We start from the raw sequence: 22,068 nt of genomic DNA, 5'->3' as shown, positions 1-22,068 counted from the left end.
TCCATCCTCCGTTTCGAGTTACAGGCCCATCGCACTTACAAGCTGCCTGTGTAAACTTTTCGAAAAGATGATAAACCGCCGACTTATGCATTTCCTGGAAAGAAACAATCTACTTGACCCGTACCAGTGCGGATTTCGCGAGGGTAGATCCACCACCGACCACTTGTTACGTATCGAGGCACAAATCCGTGACGCATTCGCCCACAAGCAGTTCTTTCTTTCTGTGTTCCTCGATATGGAAAAGGCTTACGACACAACATGGCGCTTCGGAATACTAAGAGACCTGTCCCACCTTGGTGTACGTGGTAGAATGCTAGATATAATAGAGAGCTACCTGTCGGATCGTACGTTCCGTGTCCGAGTAGGAAATGTTCTATCAAGACCATTCCTTCAAGAAACCGGAGTGCCACAGGGTGGTGTACTTAGCTGTACACTCTTTATAATCAAAATGAATTCCTTGCGTCTTTGCATCCCACGGAATATGTTTTACTGCACATATGTCGATGATGTACAGATCGGCTTTAAATCGTGCAACCTCTCGATGTGTGAGCGGCAGGTCCAGCTAGGTTTAAACAAGATCTCTAGATGGGCAGACGAAAATGGCTTTACACTGAATGCACAAAAAAGTACTTGCGTCTTATTCTCCCGAAAGAGAGGCCTCCATCCCGATCCAGATATTGGCCTACATGGACAGCGTCTGTCGGTAGAAACGGAGCACAAGTTCCTAGGGCTTATCCTAGATACGAAACTCTCCTTTATAACACACATCAAGTACATAAAACACAAGTGCATAAAAACAATGAATGTTCTAAAAGTATTGTCACGCACTGCGTGGGGTAGTGACAAGAAATGTCTGATAAATTTGTATAAAAGCCTCATACGCACTCGCCTAGACTACGGGGCAATAATCTACCAGTCTGCGACACCAAGCGCCCTAAAAATGCTTGACCCTGTCCACCATCTAGGCATTCGGCTATCTACGGGCGCCTTTCGCACCAGCCCCGTGGAAAGCCTCTACGTCGAATCGAACGAGTGGTCGCTACACCTTCAGAGATCTTACCTATCTTTTGTATATTTCCTGAAGGTGAACGCAAACAACGAACACCCCTCACACACTACAATCAATGAGTTGTCTGCTTCTGAACTTTTTCACAACCGTCCTTCAATGAGACAGCCGTACTCACTTCGTGTGAGGAGCCTAGCTGAAGAAATGGGTGTGCCACTTCTCGAACACTGTCTAATGGCTCCCGCTGCCTATCTCCCGCCGTGGCAGTGGCAGCTTATAGAGTGCGATCTTTCTTTCGTCGAAGTTACCAAGCATGCGCCACTTGCACATATCCGTACACACTTCCTTGAATTACAATACAAGTACCCACACCCTGAGTTCTTTACAGATGCCTCAAAGTCTAACACTTCTGTGTCGTACGCAGCCGTTGGTCCATCCTTTTCCGATTCCGGTATTCTGCACCCTGATTCCAGTATCTTCACGGCAGAAGCCTATGCGATACTTGCGGCAGTTAAACACATAAAACAATTAAAACTACAAAAGGCAGTGATATACACGGATTCATTAAGTGTAGTGAAAGCTTTAAAAACTATGACAAAACACACAAATCCGGTCCTTGTCTCGCTCTACTCTATTTTATGCACGATCTACTCACTTCAACAGCACGTCGTAGTGTGCTGGGTGCCAGGGCACCGCGAGATACAAGGCAACGTGTTGGCGGATCAGCTAGCAGCATCCGCCCACGAAAACAGTCCCAATACATCTGTAGCTATCCCTCCAATAGACTTAAAACCATTCCTCAAAAGAAAGCTCAGGGCCTTTTGGCAGAGCACATGGGATAGGCACACACAAAATAAACTGCACGTTATCAAGCCGCAACTAGGTAACTGGCCGCCAGTATCAAAATCACGCCACACAGAAGTTACACTCTGCAGACTTAGGATTGGCCACACATACAGTACACATTCATACATTCTGTCCGGAGGCGATCCACCTGTATGTGACCATTGTGGCGACCCCCTCACTGTACTCCACACCTTACTGCAATGCAGGGAACTAGACGCTCTCAGAAAAAAGCATTTTTCATCTATATACCTGCAGCACCCACTCCATCCTGTTATGTTCATTGGGAGAGAACCCCATTTTAAATATCAGTCCCTTTTTGCATTCCTAAAAGATCTACACAATTTTAACGTTATTTTTCCAGGCGCTCCGTAGCGCGGCCTCATGATTGAGGCTGCAGCTACGGTTTCCATCAAAGGAAGCACCTGCCTCCCGGCCTTTGGGATCAAAGGCCTTGAGGAGGCACTCGTGCTGTTATCCCGTTTTTCACTTGTAAATACCATGATCACTCGTCATTTAGGCCACAACCATAGATCACACCACTTGTCACTGCCATAATTTTAGACTGTATACACATTTTTACGCTTCTTTATAGCGCTTGATTTTAGGCCTATATACAGCCACAATACACCCTATCATTGTATCACTGGTCATCGCTAACACCACATAAAAGACATGGCGCTCTTTGGCCACCCATGGCCCTTGCGCCAAAAAACCCCACTAATCATCATCAGATGGCACGTTCTTCGCCATGCTAATTACGAGCTATATATGTACACCATTTGCCGGTGGCGGTACTAGAGCTGTGCACGGGCCGTATTTCCGAGCCCGAGCCCGGCCCGGGCCCGCTGACTTTGTTGAAGGCCCGCCCGAGCCCGACGGCAAAGGGCTGCGAGCCCGCCCGGCCCGGCCCGACGTACGAAAACACAATCCCGGGCCCGGCCCGGCCCGGCTTTTTGAAGGTTCACTGCGAAAACAAAACATCGTTTTCCGGTAATTTGGCATATTATTGAGCATATCGAATATGATCAAACGACACACGACGAACAGTCTCTATTACACAGATTACAAACTGTCGTGCAAAACAGCAAGCAGTCCCATGATTCCGGCTTCAACGAAGTGCGGCGCTTTTGCTTTATGTAGCCCGTCGAACTGAAGTTGCGTTCGCCGCTTGCACTCGTCGCCGAAATTGTTAATATCTTTTTTGCCAGGCTGGCAAGCTTGTTCTTCCAGAAGACTTCAGATGGACAGGCGGACGATTCCATAGAGAGATAATCGGAGAGCTCCCCTTTTGTTTAAAGTAGCGAATGGGAAAGGAAAAGCGATAAAGGGCGGTCGCGGAAAAGGCGCTGTATGCGTGCTAGAAAACAATTCCCGCTCGTTTTCTATATTTCGGGCTCGAGTCGGGCTTTGCGCCGGGTCCGAGCCCGGCCCGATAAAACTCCAAGTATCCCGAGCCCGGCCCGGGCCCGAGGTGGAAATGCGTCGGCCCGCCCGAGCCCGGCCCGCGGGCCGGGTCGGGCTCGGGCTTTCGGGCTACCCGGAGCCCGTGCACACCTCTAGGCGGTACTGAAAGATCAGTGGTACATCAGCGCGTTTTCGTTATCACTCACGAGATGGCGCGATGGGCTCTAAGGGCGCGCTTTAAAGGTCATCGCTCCACGCGTTGCGATGAGCGCGCCTCCATAAGGCGTGGTCGCTCATGCGCGCGCGCGCTTCTCTCGTGATGGCGATGGTCTGCACGTCTTGTGCTCTCACTGCAAGTTTGCGTTGAAGTTAGAGAGCACGGTGACTTCATTCACTGCAGCGGCCGCTTTTGAGAAAGGAGCGCGCTGAGCACAACCGAACACGTTACAACTGTGAGACTTCGCGCTCATCCTGTGTATACTTGTGCGTTCGTTTCGTGCGTCTTTGTGTTTGAGCAGCGCGCTTTACTTGTCGCGCTGTGACAATTGTTCGCGCTCATCCTGTGCATGTTCGTTCCGTGTCTCCTTTCTGCTTGATCCGCGCGTTGCAAGTTTCGAGCTGCATGCTTGCCGTTCTTCGCGTGAAATTACAATTCGTTGCTATAGCATTCATTCCAACGCCCTTGGGGCGAAACAATGCACAACAAACGCTCAACTACGTCTGCGAAGGCACGTTTCACTTTCATGTTATACCAATTCATGACAGAGGGATCAGCCATGTTTTTTTTTTCTTTCAACCAGTAAAACGTCGCTTTTAAAGGGATTAAAATGCTTCGTGGTATAACATGTTTTTATGAATTTCTCTAGGAAGAAAACCACGAGAGGGCCAAGAGGTTTCACAACCCTTACCACGATCGTTTCTTCGTCACAGCAGTGGGCAACGTTTTCTTCCCGGCGTCGAACGTGAGTTCTTCCCTATACAATTTGTTTCGGCTAGAATATAAGGAAATGCACTAAGCGCTTCAATTAATGGGCCACGGCGACGCAGCAAGTCGATCGCCCTGCTTATGATAGCTCGTTGGCAAAGAACAATACAAATGAGCCTACGTGACAAATGCGCATACTTTATTCTGATTATATAGTGCACTCCCCACAGTGCTGTGCAGTATCGAAGATACATGTCTCTTAGACACTCCTACTATCTTGCATCTGTATCGCGATATGTCTCGCAAGGCGAGTATGTGTATCTGTATTTCTACCCGCCACGGTGGTCTAGTGGTGAAGGTGCTCGCTGCTCCGCAGGTCGCGGGATCGAATCCCGGCCGCGGCGGCCGCATTTTCGATGGAGGCAAAAATGCTAGAGGCCCGTGTACTTAGATTTAGGTGCACGTTAAATAACCCCAGGTGGTCAAAATTTTCAGAGCCCTCCACTATGGCATCTCTCATAATCATGCCGTGGTTTTGGGACATTAAACCCTAACAATTATTATTATCTGTATTTCTGATGCATTCAATAATGTATCGTGTATCATACGATAAAAGCTACCACTATCGCGACACGACCGTGGGAAACAATAAACGGCGGCTGAAATCCGCTTCTCAAGATGATACTTCTGGCACTAAGCCACCTGAATAAAACTAAAGACATTGATATTATTTTATTTCCCCTCAGAGTTCTCCAGTGAGGGAGGCGGTCAAGTCTGCGCATCCCTATTGGCTGAGCAGAGTCGCGAGGTGGCGCTAACGCAATCTCGACAAAATGAAGCGCGCAAACTTCTACACACAGCCGAGCTTTTGTTTTCTCGATATCTTTTTTTTTGGTTCTCTGACTGCCATGACAGTTCCTCACAACCACTGTACTGTGCATCATACTTCAATGCGTGCGGCGTCTTTCTTGCAAATTCTGACGCCGCTATACTGTCGTTATCGCAGTTTCTCTTGCGTGGTTCTTCGTCAAGAAGTCTGAACAATGAAAGAATGGGGTTGCTTTGCGTCTCGCAGCTTTAACACATCAGCGATTTGAAACACCTCGCGGGTGCAAGTTTGACTCATATACGATGACATTGACTTATATGCAAATGCGAGTCTAACAACTATCGCACCACTGGTGGCGATGCTAGATGCAATAGAACAAGCATTTGAGTAACATCAGATGTCTTGTCGCACTGAATCTCTGTTGTTTATGCAAATTCATTCAGGGAGTTCTTTAATCACAATTTGATTGTTTCCACAAGTACTTCCTTTGCTTTTTAGCATGCGCGTTTGCTTCGTTCTCCTCCGTTCGCATCCCATACATTAACTAGGGTTCTGTATAGTTCTTGCCCGTCTGTTTACTGCAATATGTCTTTTGTAACCTGCTGCTAAAATACGTTCTCTGCGTCATTCCCATTTTTTAACGGTCTGCGTCATTCCTATGATATACGTATTTACATTCCATTTCAGTTTACTGTTATGTCGAGGCAATGTTGAGGACAGAAAGGGTAATTAATATGGGCACCTAGAATATACAGTGACAAAAATACTGCTTACGACTTAGTAAAAGAGCCAAATTGAATTCGCATTGTAATAATAGAATTTAAAAGGAAATATTTTAAAGTTGTTACGACGGGGATTCTAGAAACATTACAATATCAAGGAAAGCAGATTACTTTTAAGGGCTCGTTTTTCTTTGTTAGACACAATACTAATGAGAACTAGCAGACAATAACACCAAGGAAAGTATAAGGGGTGTTATTTGTAGCAATTGCAATATAAATGTGTAGAAAGTAAGGTGGTCGAAATGATAACCGGCGGCAAGTTATCTTTTCGTCCACTTTACTTTCTACGCATTTATATCGCAATTGCTACAAATAACACCCCCTATACTTTCCTTGGCGTTATTGTCTGTTAGTTGCAATATTATTACTATATCAAGCATGTTAATGCTTGTTGGCGGGCTAGTGGGATTTCGAGCATTGTAACGAAAAACACTGCAAGAAGACAGGATCGGAAAGGGGCACACATAAAGGCGAAAGGGGTCACAGCGAAATGAGCGGCCGCGGCTCTAGTTATCGGACTCCTAGTACGTCAATATTTTTGACGGCCGCACACGAAAAGGAAACGCCATCATCCCGAAGAAGCGACAGGCCAATGGACCGCGCGCGAGTTGTTTCGCTCGAAGCATGTTTGAGAACGCTGCAGCTCGCAGCGGTTGAGCGCAGTCACGTGGTTTTATGTCATATTTCACGGCCTTTGTTTAAAAGCCAGAAAAAATCCCAACGCAGGAATTTTGTCACCACAAAAAAAAATAGATCCCTCGTTTTCGAATGCGCTCTACGACGCGATGAAACGCACTTCGCCCTGAAGTGAATATTGCAAGTCAACGTTTAAGACCCCCACAGCCCAAACCCAAGCGATGATGATGAGTACGTACATATGAGAAGATTAAGGGCATAAATAATGCTCACACATCTAAAGTAGCTGGATTTATTCGATGTAATACGACATCTGTTTTAGACTTATTATTCGCCAGCTCAAGCCTTTTTATCTCTTCTTGGGCTGTGGTTGATGTAGCAACGAACAGCGATTACTGTCCCATAGTTATTGACATAATATCTCCTTGGTCCCAACGGAATGGCAAACGCCCACTTTTGCAAATTACTCACAATTTAAAAAAACGTTTACAGTCAAGGTTATCCTCTCTGACTATTACTGAAGGAAGGAAGGAAAAACTTTATTGGGCGAGTGAGTTTGGACCCTTTACGGGCCCTGGACCACCGCACGGCCATCACATTGTGCGTATGTGTCCAGACCACGGAGGGCCAGGGCACTGGCACCCCGGTTCACACAGCGAAGCTGTGCATCCGGATCCTGCGACGCAAGGAGGGCCTCCCATTCCTCCCATGTACTGATGGCGGGCTGCCCCTGCGGGGAAGGGTCGGCAGGGCAGCCAAAGAGAATGTGGTCTAAGGTGGCGGGCGATTCTCCACAGAGAGTGCACTCCGGAGAAATGGGGCGGAAGTGGGATAGGACTTGAGGGGCGGGAAGAGTTTGGGTCTGCAGTCGCCTCCACATGATTTGTTGCGAGTGGGAAAGGCGGGGATGGGGAGGTGGTAGAGGCGACGGGCAAGGCGTGCTTGTTGTGTGAGTTCAGAGAACGTGTGCCCGCTCCCTCGAGAAATCCCGGCTGTGGTCGCCATTTGCCCTGATAATAAGTCCTCGGGCTACGTTATCGGCGGCCTCATTTCCGGGATTGCCAGAGTGAGCCGGCACCCACACGAGTTCAATAAGCCTATCGGAATTTACGGTACGCACCCTCAATATTTGCCACGCGGGAAGGTGGACGCGACCACGGGCAAAGTTAAGAATGGTTGTTTTTGAATCGCTAAGTATGTAGGTGACATTGGTTTTGGCGATTGCTAACGCTATAGCGGCCTCCTCTGCTTCCTCCGGGGTACAGGGGGGGTCCAAAAAGTGGATGAGTGGGGGGGGGGGGGGGGGCGGAAGGATGGTAAGCAACAGCTACCGAACGGTCTGAAAAATAAAATTAAAGCCATGAGTTTGTGCTCTGTTTTAAAATCACAGTTTACGATACCTTCCACAAATGGAAAGTCTGTAAGTGCATGGTTGAATTCTGATTGTGATCGAGAGTACAGGCGCAGAAAGTCTGCTTGGAAAAAACTTTTAATTAATCAGAATCCTACTAATTGGAGTAATTATAAATATGCCAAAGCTAAATTTAAGAGAATTGTTTCCGAAGCTAAAGCTAAACATGACGATAATCGTTATATTTTTCTATCTAAAAGCAAGAATGAAAAAGCTCTTTTTAGATTTCTTAGATCTCGTAAGGCTATTTCTTCACCCATTAACGTAGAATCAGTTGTTCCAACCTCAAAATAATTGGCTGATTTAGTAGATGAAATTACATTGGAACTAAAACAGCGATTTGCCTCTCAATTACAAACGAAATTCCGAAAACCTTTATATGTGAATCATTTCGTTGACGTAACCATAGAGTGGCGCATGCTGTTCAGTTACTCCCGAATTCAACCCCCGGTTCTGACGGTATTACGTCAGGCATGTTAAAAATACTATTTGATGTGTGTCCTCAGAAACTTCTTAATCTTGTAAACCATACACTCGGAAATGGTTGGATCCCTCCAGACTGGAGACTTGCAAAAACAATTCCCTTGCTTGAAAAACAAGGAGCAGGTGTGCATATTGATAATATAATACCTATAGATTAGGTTCGCATGTCATTAAATTAATTGAAAGAGTTTTATACATTAGAGTCATTAAATTTATTGCAGATAACTCATTATTGAGCCCATGTCCTGAGCGTATTTAGACCTGGATACTCCATATGGCATGCACATGTAGATTTAGAGGGACGTATTAAAAGCTTGCTCGTCACCAGCGGCAATTGGCAGCATTAGTCACTCTAGATTTCGCTAAGGCGTACGACAATATCGAACATGTCATCTTGCTGAATGCCTTAAAAAACTTGAATTTTCCGGGATATCTTATCAATTGGTTGTATGAGTTCCTAAAGGATAGGAAATTGTACTGTTCCCAACGTGGCTTATCATCCTCGAAATATGACCGATCTAGAGGGGTCCCTCAAGGTTCCGTTCTTTCCCCTGTTTAATTCAATATTCTAATAAGCTCAATTCCGTTGAACAATAACGTTACAGTGTATGTATATGCAGACGACATTGCATTCTTCGCTTCGCCAGGTAATATTCATTCACTGTATGCAGTATTACAATCATACTTGGGAAGCTTAGAATTCTGGTTTGAACATATTCGAATGACTCTAAACGTTAGCAAACGTTCCTTGATTGTTTTTCCATTGAATGCTCCCGTTAGCATTTCGCTTCAGTATCGTCAAAAAGTAATTCCCCAAAATGACTGTGTCAAATATTTTGAAGTTTTTTATGATGACAAAACTCACTTGGCGCAAAAACATTGGGCACGTCAAATTTAAGGCGACACGTGCTGTTGGGATGCTACGTAAGCTTGGTCACCACCCTTCTGGGTTACGCGGAGACAAGCTACTTATGATTTATCGTATGTGTGTTCGACCGATTTTAGAGTTTGGTTGCATATTATACTCAGGGGGGCCTGCATACAATATTCATCCCCTGGTTCTTATTGAGCGAGAGGCCCATCATAGTTTTCTAGGGGTACCAAAATCCACAGCAAACAGTATTCTATACCTAGAAGCCCGTATCTCCACTCTAGTTTGCAGATTCCGCATTCTCACCGTCAAAACATATTTAAAAATTTTTGCGTCCTCACAAAGACGAGTGCAGTTCGTATTCGTAGCTGCATCGTTAACATTTTTTAATGAGCCTTGGTAACGTATATATAAACCTCAAGCTTCGTTCGTACAGGACCAACTAGAATCAATAAATGTTAAATACGCGACATCGTAGAAAATGATGAATCATTGGCCATAGCAAAAATTGAATCTGATGATATATTCCCATCTAATGCCCAACTTTTACCTTCTAGATATTTTTTAGAATTGTTAGACGATCATTTACTTCGATTGGGCATAGATAACACAATTGCCACTGATATCCATGTGTGAAGAGAAAGCGGGAGTGGGCATAGTTTCAGAGGATTTATCGTGGTCGTACTCTTTTCGCCTCCCAGATTATACTCTCATATTGGAAGCTGAGCTCCTAGCAATTATATTAGCCCTTTAAAAACTACCAGTACATGAGTCAGCTGTGGTTATAGTTACTCATTCGCTGACAATATGTACACCTTTCTCTTCTACTGCTTCTGAGTCTCCTGTTCTGAATGCATTCACTTCCAAAAAATTTGCGTACCCAGCGGTTGCTATGGGTTCCAGGTCACTGTGGCATTCGAATAAACGAGATGGCCGATACTCTCGCGCAATGGTCTCTGGGTGGTCCTATTTTGTCCATCGTGCCTGACACAGTTCCTATTACTGATTCGAGATTTCGAAAGTATTCTTTAATTCTACATGCCAAGAGTATGAAATTACCAGTTCCTGGATACAATAATCTTTCATTCGGCTGGAATATTACATGGTGTCCCACTCGAAGACTGGAAGTGGCTATTACGAAATTGCGATGCCGGATACCCCCACTTAATTTTTATTTATACAGGTCTGGTCTGGTGCCATCTCCTATGTGCTATTTTTGTCAGGAATCTGAACATATTGATCATTTCTTGCTTACCTGCCGTCGATTCATTAGGTATAGAAAAAAGCATTTCGAAATGCTATTCAGAAACTAAGGAATTAATCTGAATTCTCAAAATATTCTTTCCCTTGGGGCGGCTTCTCTTGGCTTCAGCAACAAGAACGTCTGCTCAGCTCTATGCAAACTTCTCGGTGAGACACGAAGAATTCCTTGTTAATTTATTCCTGACCAAAATTTGGTATTCCAGAATTCCTTTCATTCGTTCATTGTTTCTCATATTGTATTATTCTTCTCCTTATTCCATATCGACAAGTCATTCTTAAATTGTCGTTTATTCTTTCGGCACTTGATTTATTCCTCACTCTTTAGAAAAAAACAAAAAAATAACCGCCGGTTTCATGGCCGATCCCCCGTAGTGGGTAAGAGCCAACACAAGAAACAAGCAAGCAAGCAAGCAAGCAAGCAATCTCCCCCGCTTCCGCGAGTGGCCGGCCCGGCCGCAGGTTAGGCGGCACGTCAACTATCTCAGAAGCATGATAACGACAGTCCGAAGAAACCTCGACGGGGGTGACAAGATAGTTCGCTGCAGCTGTTTGTTCGCGAACAACGTAAGGTCCAAGGAAGTGCGATTGAAACTTCTCACACAACCAGGAGTACGAACAGGCGTCCAAAGTAGTACTTCATCTTCACGATGGAAGGTGCAGTCGCGATGAAAGCTGTCATGACGCTACTTACGGTCTTGTTGACTGGCCTCTGCGTTGAGGCGAGCACGTTGTCGACATTCGTCAAGCCTGGAGATGAAGTGTTCCGGTGTTGTTGTAGAGGTTTTCGTTGTTACAATGAAGTAAGAGGCATCGATGGCCAATGTCGGCGCACGACCGTAGACGAGGTAGAAAAGTGAATATCTGGTAGTTCGTTGGACAGCGGTATTGTGCGCAAACGCCACGAACGGTAAGATTGTGTCCCAGTTATCGTGGTGTGGTCTGATGTACATTGATATCATGTCGGTTAGTGTACGATGGAATCGCTCTGTTAGGCCATTTGTTTGAGGGTGGTAGGCTTATGTCCTCTTATTAACTGTGTCACAAGTGTTCAGCTCTTCTTCAAGAATTGTCGACAAAAAGGTCTTGCCGCGGTCACTGAACAGCACGCGAGGTGCACCATGACGCAACGCAATGGCTTCCAAAAAGAAGGCCGCAACGTCTGACGCAGAACTGTGCGTAAAGGGGTGGTCTTTATGTACCGTGTGAGATGATCGACCGCTGTCACAATCCACCGATGACCTGCTGGCGTTACGGGAAGTGGCCCGACCAGGTCTCTTCCGACTGTGGCAAAGGGTGTTTCGAGACATAGGATGGGTTGTAACAGGCCAGCAGGAGGTTAAGTTAGTCGTTTCCAGCGTTGACAAAGTGTGCTAGCAGCGACATACTTGGCCACAAAGGTAGAAAGGCCAGGCCAGAAGAAACGGCTCCTAACGCGGATGTATGTATTGTGAAACCCCAAGTGGCCAGCGGATGGGTCGTCGTGCAGTGCTTCGAGAACTTGTGTACGCAGCAAACGGGGAAGTACTGGCACCCACCGATGCCCATCGGTATTATAAGTATAGCGATGCAGTGCATTGTTTTCCAGCTTGAACTGCCTTAGCTGACGATGCAGTCTGGCATTAGGAGGAGAAGACGTTCAACTTAGGTATCCGATGATGCGCTTACAATAGCAGTCGTCACGTTGACATCAGGCGAACTGAGCGCAGCGGTTGGAAGATAGCGACTCAGCAACTCCCAGTGGTGATAACGTCAGTGAATATGAAGCCTCATGATCACCTGAGGAGCGACGAGGGTGCGTGGTCGGAGAAGAAAGAGGCAGAGGGCAGGGAGAGAGAGCGTCGGCATCTTGATGCTGTTTACCAGACTTGTAGTACACAACGTCAAAAGTGTACTCTTGCAAACGAAGTAGCCAGCGACAGAGGCGTCCAGACAAATTTTTGATTGAGGACAACCAGCTTAGGGCAGGATGGTCGGTAATCACAGTGAAGTGGCGTCCATAAAGATGCCGTCGGAATTTTTGTATGGCCCAAACTACAGCGAGACATTCCTGCTCTGTTATCGAGTAGTTCTGCTCCGCAGGTGTCAGCGCGCGACTCGCATATGCAACAACTCTCTCTCGTGAACTGTCGTAGCGCTGTAGGAGGACAGCACCGATTCCATGGCCGGTTGCATCTGTGTGCAGAAAAGTTGGGGCACTCTCGTCGAAGTGACGGAGGACGGGGTCTGATGTTAATGCACGTTTAAGGGTTTGGACAGCACACTCGCAGTCATCCGTCCAAGCGAAGGCCGTTCCCGACGTGAGAAGCTTGTGTAATGGTCCCGCAATGGCAGCTAAGTGACTGATGAAGCGGCGAAAGTAAGAAGCCGGGCCAAGGAAACTTCGCAACTGTTTTTGATTTTCAGGGCGAGGGAAACGAATCACGGCAGCAGTCTTGTCCAGGTCTGGTCGAACGCCAGCTTTACTGACAAGGTGGCCCAGCACTTGAATGTTTTTCTGGCGAAACTTCTTTGCATTGAGCTGAAGTCCAGCGTTCGAAATGCATGTTAAAACTTCGTCCAAGCGCTCAAGGTGCTGAGGAAAAGTGAAAGAAAAAATAACGATATTGTCTAGATAACATAAACAGGTTTTCCACTTGACGCCACGTAAAACAGTGTCTATCATGCGCTCTAATGCTGCAGGAGCGTTGCATAATCCGAAGGGCATTACGTTGAACTCATAGAGACCGTCCGACATTGCAAAGGCTTCTTTGTCCTTGTCCGCTTCGTGCATAGGTATTTGCCAACACCCGGACCGGAGGTCGAGACTGGAGAAATACTCTGCACCTTGAAGGGAGTCCAGGGCATTGTCGATTCTTTTTAACGGATATACCTCTTTTCTCGTGATATTGTTAAGTGCTCTGTAATCGACACAAAATCGTACAGAGCCGTCCTTTTTCCGGACCAACACCACAGGAGACGACCAAGAGCTGGAAGATGTCGCGTTTGAGCATGTCGGTGACGTTGTCCTCGATGATTTTCCATTGGTTTTCCTTAACGCTCTAGCATTTAAGTTACCAATGTCTGTTCTCGCCGTTCCTGGGTAGATATAAACTGTCAATCACCTGTAGCGCCTACCCGTACACCGTGGCTCGTGGTAAACGGGTATGTGCCACGCGTTTGACGACGTACGCGACAGGAATTTAGCGTTATTCATGTCATGACCCGGCAGTCATATTCGTCAAATCCTCTTACCCTCCCATGCAAATTTTGGTGTACACCAAATTAAGGAGGCGATCATGAGAGCACCCAGACGTAGGCGGCTAGATAGATAGATAGATAGATAGATAGATAGATAGATAGATAGATAGATAGATAGATAGATAGATAGATAGATAGATAGATAGATAGATAGATAGATAGATAGATAGATAGATAGATAGATAGATAGATAGATAGATAGATAGATAGATAGATAGATAGATAGATAGATAGATAGATAGATAGATAGATAGATAGATAGATAGATAGATAGATAGATAGATAGATAGATAGATAGATAGATAGATAGATAGATAGATAGATAGATAGATAGATAGATAGATAGATAGATAGATAGATAGATAGATAGAAACGCTCAAAGTGTCAGAGATTCGCTAAGAAATGCTTCGCATTTAAAAAGAAAACCCGCGCCACAAAAGAACACACGAGAATGCGCTACACCGAGACTCAACGAACAAGACAAGGGACCGGACCTACGTCCACCGTGCTATTCCTGCGGGCGGGAGCAAAAACCACGTTGGGCGCCAACTGTGGGTACTGGGCTTGCTGCGTCCCGTCCGTAGTTCAAGCAACTACGACGGAGTCTTCAACTCACAACAAACAACAATAATTTATTCAACTCTACGCTGCATACGGCGGGGCCGGTCCAGGGACACGAGACTACGACGCGGCGACCATGATCGGCGACAGCAGCAATCGGCCAGCGGGGTGGCAGCATCCGTCCTTCCTGGCATCTCACGCACGTCTCCCCTGGGCGGCGCGCAAGCTGCCCCTTTTAAGCCGTGAAGCTGGGCCACGTCCACCGCCTCTGCGCAGCACGTGGCGCTATCTCGCGATAGCCGGTGGGCGTGGTTCCCACAAGTTATATCATTGTCCTCGCTTCCATAACAATATATGACAACCACTCCTTTTACATTTTGCTTCCTAAACCAGTGCATCAAACATTTTGTAAACACGTCCTATGCTTCTGCTTGTGCTTGTGAAACCACAACGCAAACATTTTGTAATCACATAACACGGTGTTTTCATTTTCTTGGTTTCATTGCAGTCCACAATGCTAATATGCCTTTATCTCTGTGATATTCCTTTGTAAATGTGACCTTCTATATATAATTCCCAACCCCCCACCCTTATATAATACCCAACCCAGGGCCCTTAAGGGATAATAAATGATGATGATGGGGTGCACGGTTCTTCCTCAGACGTCTAATGGCTACCAACTGCCTCGGCACGACCAGGCGCGGCTCTTTCGTAATCATCCCGAGGACATGCACATGCGCTGTAGGTCTATTTAAAACGGATTTATTGACGTAAACGGTTGCTAGGCAGCTGTTTTATTTAAACTTGGCGTGAAGATACTTAGTCATTTGGGTAGCTTAGACGAGGCTCCTCCACGGCTGTTGCTGTGGCGCATGCGTGGCTTGGTATGACGTCTCAGCAGCTGCTGCGTTAGCTAGGCGTGGCGGGTTCCGTTCCTTAGCGCCGCTTGGCGGCAGCTTCTCCGTTGCTACTGCTTCGGCGCATGCGCGGCTTGGCATGACGTCACACCAGCTGGCGCGGTAGCGAGGCGAAGCCATGTGGTGCACAGCTGTGGCGTCGATGGTTGCTAGGCTACGGTGCGGAGAGCCTTCCCTCGGGGAACAGCCATTTTTACGCCGCTGTTAAAAAGCTCGTGTGTGTTCCCTAGCTCTGACGTTCGCCCAACGAAATGTTTGACCGATGTATACTCCGCCGAAATAGACGGCCAAAGGCCGTCTATATGGACCAGAGCTGTTCGTGCACTCCACCAACGGCTCTGGAGCACTGCACCAATGGACCACTCTGGACCACGGCTTTGGTCTATTGGTGCACTCCACCAATAGAGTAGAGCCGTTCAGTCGAATTTACCCGCTAGCCCCGAGAGTAGTCATATCACGCAACCTAAGAGCGTGCTGGTGGGCGCTATGTGCACGACGGAAGCTGTTCGTGCCCTTAAATAAGCAAATCAGAGCTTGATGTAACACTGACAAGCAATAAACATGGCAGTCGTTTCGGAACACATACGAATACTGAGAGATTCGAGCACGCCAGGAACTATTCGTGTCGGTTTCCCTCACTTTTTCTCAGCGAATGATCATACCTTATGTCTTTGCTTTGAGGAAGTGTGTTAATATGCTACCGCTATCGTTATACAGGACATATTCAACATGCGGGGAGACGGAGCCTTGCGCAAGGGCGTTGCGTACGCCATGCGTGGCGGCTGCATGGAGGACGAGGACGTCAATCGGCTTATGGTCGAGCGTGCCAAGTTGCGGTTTGCTGTTGCCCAATTCTTCAGCGTTCGCAAGCTGCTGACGGTGAGTGTTCCGCTAACGTTATGTTCTCAAAGAGTAAGGAAATGAGCTTTTAAAGAAATTTGCCTGTGCATTACATTAACAGACGTAAGAGCACTAAAGCGACGAAAACACGCTTCCTTATCCTTCGGCACCGCAATTGTCTGCGCCTTCTTTTTCGATATGGGAATTACGTGGCAAGTGGCCGCCGCAGACGACGAGATGTCAAGATAAGTATCAACGTTACCATCCGAGCACTGCAGCTTTCAATGAATACGGCAGTTATAATGGTATCAGTGTTTCGAGCACGCGTAGTTATAATGTCGCAAGTGTGAGCTTCTATGATTTTCAACGAGTTGGCTACCATGTAACCTTCCACTGCTTCACTGTGACGTCATCTCCTTGAACACACAGCACCTGCCTCGGTAGACGACCACTAATGTAGCGGAATGTTTTTGGTCATGACCTGTTTATCAAGAGCACACATAACAGTGCTTTCTGCCAGGCGGCGCCAACTTCGGCCAGCTGCATCTCAAGGCATTACCAAATGCACCCCCAGAGTAAGACAACGTGTTGGGCCGTATTCTTGATGCGCTATCTGTTGGGGCAAGCCAAGGCCCTTGAGGATTCTCTATAACAGGCATATACGTAGCGCCCATGAGAAAACATCACGCCTATCATGCTAACCACGTCATGCGTTGTGGAGTTGGGGCGCCGAATGCCTAGAGAAAGCGTGCAGTGCCTTTGAGCTTCGCCCTCAAGAGTAGAACGCGATAGCGCAATCGGACCCGGTGCGCATCGCCTCTGAACGTTTGTGTGTGTACCACTGGCCGTTTCGAACTATCCTGGAATGTCCACTGCAAGTACAGTTTCGAAGCGCGCACTACGCCATAATTCTTCCGTTTGCAAATTGGCGAAGTATCCACTACGCGTCCGCAAGGTTCCACGCGCACCAGCGCAGCTGCACACTTTGTAATTGTGTGCAGCTTTAACCGACCGCCCGTTGCGCAATCTACATGTCTTGACGCCTGGTTCGATTCTAACGATTCTGCCACGCAATATTGCATGCGCTAAGGAGACTGCTCCCACTACATGACATTTCTATAGCGTTTTCTTTTCTTTTGTTTTTAACAAAGCAGTTTCAAGCGCTGCGGTGGCTCCATGGTTGAACGCCGGATAGCGACGCAGAAGGCCGGGGTTCCATTTTAACTCGAATCGAATATTTTTATTATTTATTTATTTGCATCTACCTCGAATTTTCACTCACAACCAGCGGTACCGACGCCGACACGAGAATTTTCGCGAAACTAGCTCTTTAACGCTATCACGTTAAATATTCCTGGCTATGCCAGTTGTCCGTGACTGAGAACGTCAGGTTATTCTCGCTTAATTGCGTACTATGCAGGTGAACGTTGATATTAATGCCAAATATAGTCTGCATACGCGGTCGACAGAACCGTATTGTCATTAGTTTATGTTCGTTAAACGAATGCGGCGCACACCTGCAATAAAGTCATGTTGACATAACACATCAATCAGATATACCGCCTGTATTCTAGCCCGCGACCGATTTACATAAAAGTACAGCACTCTTAGAGTAGGCATCTTCACTTCATTGTTGCAGTATTCAAGCAGCATATGCCACAAAAGCTATACGTGTTCTATTTCTTACAATTATTGTCTGAAGCGTTAGCATCAAGCAAGTCTGTGTAACGATGCCTGTAAGATTATAGAGCTTACCACATATGCGGTCGTTTGGCTTGCGTTCTTGCTTTTTACCTCACTCTCTATTTCAGATGAGGCGCTCATAATTTGTCGTTCATGGCAATTAGCTAAAAATTCCCAGGATTCAGTTTACTGAAGAACGCAAACCATTTAAAGTACGACCATTATCTTGACACAAGATACATACGTTTAAAGGAGCGCCGAAGTGAAGCAATGAATCAGTCTAGGCAAATAAATGATGCCCTTTAAACTCTAATGTCTCTAACTTCGCCATTGTAAGTTGAACATAAGAGAAGAAAGTCAAGCGCAAAGCTTCATTCCTAAGTTTTGTGCCAAAATCTCCCTGCGTGACGTCAAGGATTTCAAGGTGTATTTGTCGTATTTAGTCGACATCGGCTCAAGGAAATGTCCTGAAACTCGGTATGTTATGTCTATGGCCCCCTCAGAGGTCAATATACTTCATTTTTACCGATTAGGAGCTACTTAGGACATAGTAGATGCCGTGAAGGTCTATCAAATCACGGCACTTGGTGCTAGAATGGCAAGGTTATCTCGCCACCCACGTTTTCTTTTCGCGCGTTTTCTCGCTTACGAAGCGTCTTCTCGAGGCAGATTGTGGAATTGTGAAAATATATTACAAAAATTCCTTATCCCTGTTGTGTCCCTTTGAAATGATGAAACCTATTTAAGAGGTGTTGCAGATATATTGAGAGTAAAAAGAGCACATTTCGTGCGACGATCGAGAATGGAGCGAAATTTCTCCCTCATGTTTCACCTGCTGCCTCCTAATGACCAAAATCCGTCCGATGAACGACGACACTAAATGTTTTGCAAGTTAGGTACCCAGACTATATCGCCCCGTACTTCGCGAATATTGTTCAATACTGGATAGCGAGAACTCGAACAGGACAAAGAAGGAACCAGTTGCATAGAACAGGCGTTACTCGAAACTAAGCAACTAAGTTACATGCGCCGTAGGCGTCGTGTACGAAATCCCACTCACTTGTGGGAAGGTTCGGACTGACTGGTCGTTGCGTCAACGATCGAGCACGGAAACGCGAACGATCCGCTGAAAGTAATTCGTCTTTTCATTTACCTATGCATTGTAGGACCTATGCCTGTGAGCGTGTGCTCACTAGTATTAGAATTCTGGGCACAAGTGCGAATGCGCTTGTCAGAGAACTCATGGGAGCGTATTTTATTAAAAACAAAGAGAGCGATTGTTACCCGTCTTTTGTGCTGCGCAGCAAAGAAAAACTGTTCGATGATCTGTATACGTCTATATCTTGCCATCCTGGTGGCTTTTGTGTGAGTGTAGCGTGCGGTGCGCCTGCGTGCTAGTGATGCAAAACTGACTATCGATAACATCGATAGTCTTTTTTTAACTATCGATAGTAATATCGATATTGCAATTAACAGTATCGTGTGTAGTATCACTACCGACAATACTATCAATAGTGCTACAAATGATTACGCTGTTGCTGGCCGGCGATATTGCCAAAAAGTATTTGCGATAGCCACTAATCAGCAATACTCACTTTACTTAATTTATGAGTTATTTCTTGGTGAAACAAAATTTATTTCAGCAGTCAAAATGCAGGAACATGTCCATCAATAAATTTATATTAAAAAGTAACCATTAACACCTTACAATTATTAAACCTAGTTCTAAATCACAAAATGCAATAAAAATGTGAAGCCACACAGTATCATCAAATGTAACGATCTCGTTTCTGTACACCCGAAATTCAACTTAATTGTAGGTGTGTGCGAATAGTGAAATTTCATCTCGAATTGAATTCGAATCGAATAGTGCAGAATAGTGGCCAAAAATGTCGATTATCGAATACAAAGGATTTTATTGAAGATTGAAAGAAAGAACCACGGTAATGTTGTGCTCTATCGTCATGAGTGCTTCTGGCCCAAAAATTCGCGGGCGCGCGTTCACAGCAGCGTTTTAACTGCGCGTCGGAACGATAGAAGTTTCTGAACGAGTGGTGCGGTGCGGCAGTGGTGACTGCACAGCGTGAACAAATTTCACATGTCAAGCTAATCGCTGAGGGTTTCGCGGGCCAAAGTCGGGATGTTTTGTGGCGCTTGCGGCATACGCGACCGAACTGCGCAAGAAGTCCGTGCCTTCGTTTCGGAAGCGAAGTTGTGATGAGTTTGAAAGCTTTCTCGTGGGTTTTTTCACGTGCGTAAATGACGTATTGTCCTTTAAAATAAACATGCGCTCGCTTTGAACCAGCATATCGGTGAAAGTTTTAATGAAAGGCCTACTGTAACGACATTAGCGTTAGTTTTAGCCACCCCACCCTGAACAAGTTGCGCCGTTGGCTTTGTCGCATTTTAAATATTCGTCATGTCGAATTATTCGAAACTTCGAATACTAGCTATTCGAATCGAATTATTCGATTAGGTATTATTTGATTTGAATTCGAAACACGAATATTCGCACACCTCTACTTAATTGTCATGTGTCAGACAACAATTCTGGTGAAGGAGCGCAAGCTTGTCAACTTGTTTCTCCTTCAGCTTGCTCCTCCTGCCACAACACACCTGGGGATCCAAGTATATGCTGCAATGAGTTCGCGCGTTCTACTTATATTATAGTTAGTACTATTAAACTTATTATCGATAGCGCTCTGCATTGCGTTCTTTCACTGACGATAGTGCGATAGGGACAGAACTATCGATAATATCGATAGTACATCAATAGTTCTGTATCACTGCTGCGTGCGCCACTCGGCTGTATGTATATGTAGGGAAACTTTTCCGAATGAAGCTTAGTTGCAAGTAGGACCTGCCCTGTGCATCTGTGTTCCTTCTTTGTCCTGTTCGAATTCGCGTTATTCAGTATTGAAGATTATGAACCAACTAGCCCAGCAACGCATTTTGTTTCGTGGATATTGTATACTTGTTGGTATAATAGTATACACTTGTAATGTATAGCGCCGAATGTTGAGATGCAGGTTTATAGCAGAAAAAACACACGCATATAGCGCTTCTAAGTGTCGTAGTTTTTACACGTTTGTGTGATATTATACGCTAAGCCCTGTAAGGTAACATTTCTGTCATATCGACAGTGACTCGATGTTTCCTGTACATATTAAGGTGGCATTATTTCTACTTTTTAACCTCTGGCCTTAACATCATTGTAGGGAATGAGATAAGTGTAAGAATTTACCCATATCAGCTTCATTTCAACAAATTTAAACGCGTAGTGGCCTTTGATGACGCCGTCTCAGCATATTCTGCATTGAGTGAAAACGGCAGGAACGCAACCGATTACTGTTGTCCTGTAATCTTCTACGTCTTCGTCAAGCTCACAGTCCAATAGAAAATGAGCTTCTCTGCTTTCTGCCCAAACAGGAACTGTGGAACTGCGAAAAGCTCGTGAAAGATGGTTACAAGAAGTACTATCACATGAAGATTCCAGTTGGCGAAGGAGATGACTCATACAAGATATTCCAGGAGATCTGTCAGAAACTCGTCGTGATTTCCAGGGCAAGTGCCACCATCTTTTGGCAGCCATGCTCAAAAGCATTGGACTGCCTTATCACGATACATATTATTTCACACATCATGCTTTACTGTGGCCGTTGCAGTACGCAAAATATCGTAGCTCCTATGCGCATGAATTTGCACTGCCCATAAATTGGACCTTTTGACGCGTGTGTTGATATGTTTACGGTCGATTCCAAAAAAAAAACGTTAATATTGTTGGGACAATGTCGAATCAATGACGATTATACTTGTAAAACATCGTGCTTGATCAGCCCTTTTGTGTCAGCTGAGCCACCCTTTCGTTAGGACTAGTTGGTAACCTAGAGCCACGTGCGATTTCGAGGGTGAAAGTTTTGAACATTGGTCACAGTGACTAATAATTTATCTTGTATTTCAGTGTCCTTATGAAGGACGGTACATTGCACAGCTACAGCCGGAGCAAATACATTAGAAGGTACGCTTTTAAGGCTGACATAGTTTCCGTGCGATGGCAGTGTACTAAAGGCGATCCCGAAGTTGGCAACACTCGAGCGTATTTCTTGACTCGGAAAAATGGACTTGCCAAGGACGTACTGCGTGTACTGAAATTCATGTACCTCTTGCAATGAATGAAAGCTCCGCCTAAACCAATTTCTACTATGCATGGGATGCTGAATTTTTTTTCTCTCACCGTTTTTCGCAGTCTGTCAAAGTTCACGGGGCCACAAATATGAATTCAGTCATTGCCAACAGCCTGGCGTTCACAATGCTTGCTAAGTTTCGTGGAGGTAGGTACTCATTTGTATGCTCCTATGTTTTGTCTGATGCATT

At 45.8% G+C, this 22,068-nt stretch overlaps 1 protein-coding gene across 1 annotated transcript in view; it reads left to right on the top strand.

Moving 5' to 3' along the window:
- LOC125758359 (uncharacterized) overlaps window positions 1-22,068 on the top strand; it is a 162,803-nt gene that overhangs the window by 115,886 nt on the left and 24,849 nt on the right. The window contains exons 24-27 of the mRNA XM_049415436.1: window positions 4,123-4,218; window positions 15,889-16,050; window positions 21,124-21,258; window positions 21,941-22,025. Coding sequence (XP_049271393.1) covers window positions 4,123-4,218; window positions 15,889-16,050; window positions 21,124-21,258; window positions 21,941-22,025 — 478 coding nt within the window. The remainder of the gene's footprint in view (window positions 1-4,122; window positions 4,219-15,888; window positions 16,051-21,123; window positions 21,259-21,940; window positions 22,026-22,068) is intronic.

Source organism: Rhipicephalus sanguineus, chromosome 4, assembly GCF_013339695.2.
Source record: "Rhipicephalus sanguineus isolate Rsan-2018 chromosome 4, BIME_Rsan_1.4, whole genome shotgun sequence".
Lineage (NCBI taxonomy): Eukaryota > Metazoa > Arthropoda > Arachnida > Ixodida > Ixodidae > Rhipicephalus > Rhipicephalus sanguineus.
The sequence above is the reverse complement of the archived record's forward strand: the minus strand, read 5'-3'. Positions and strand labels throughout refer to the sequence as shown.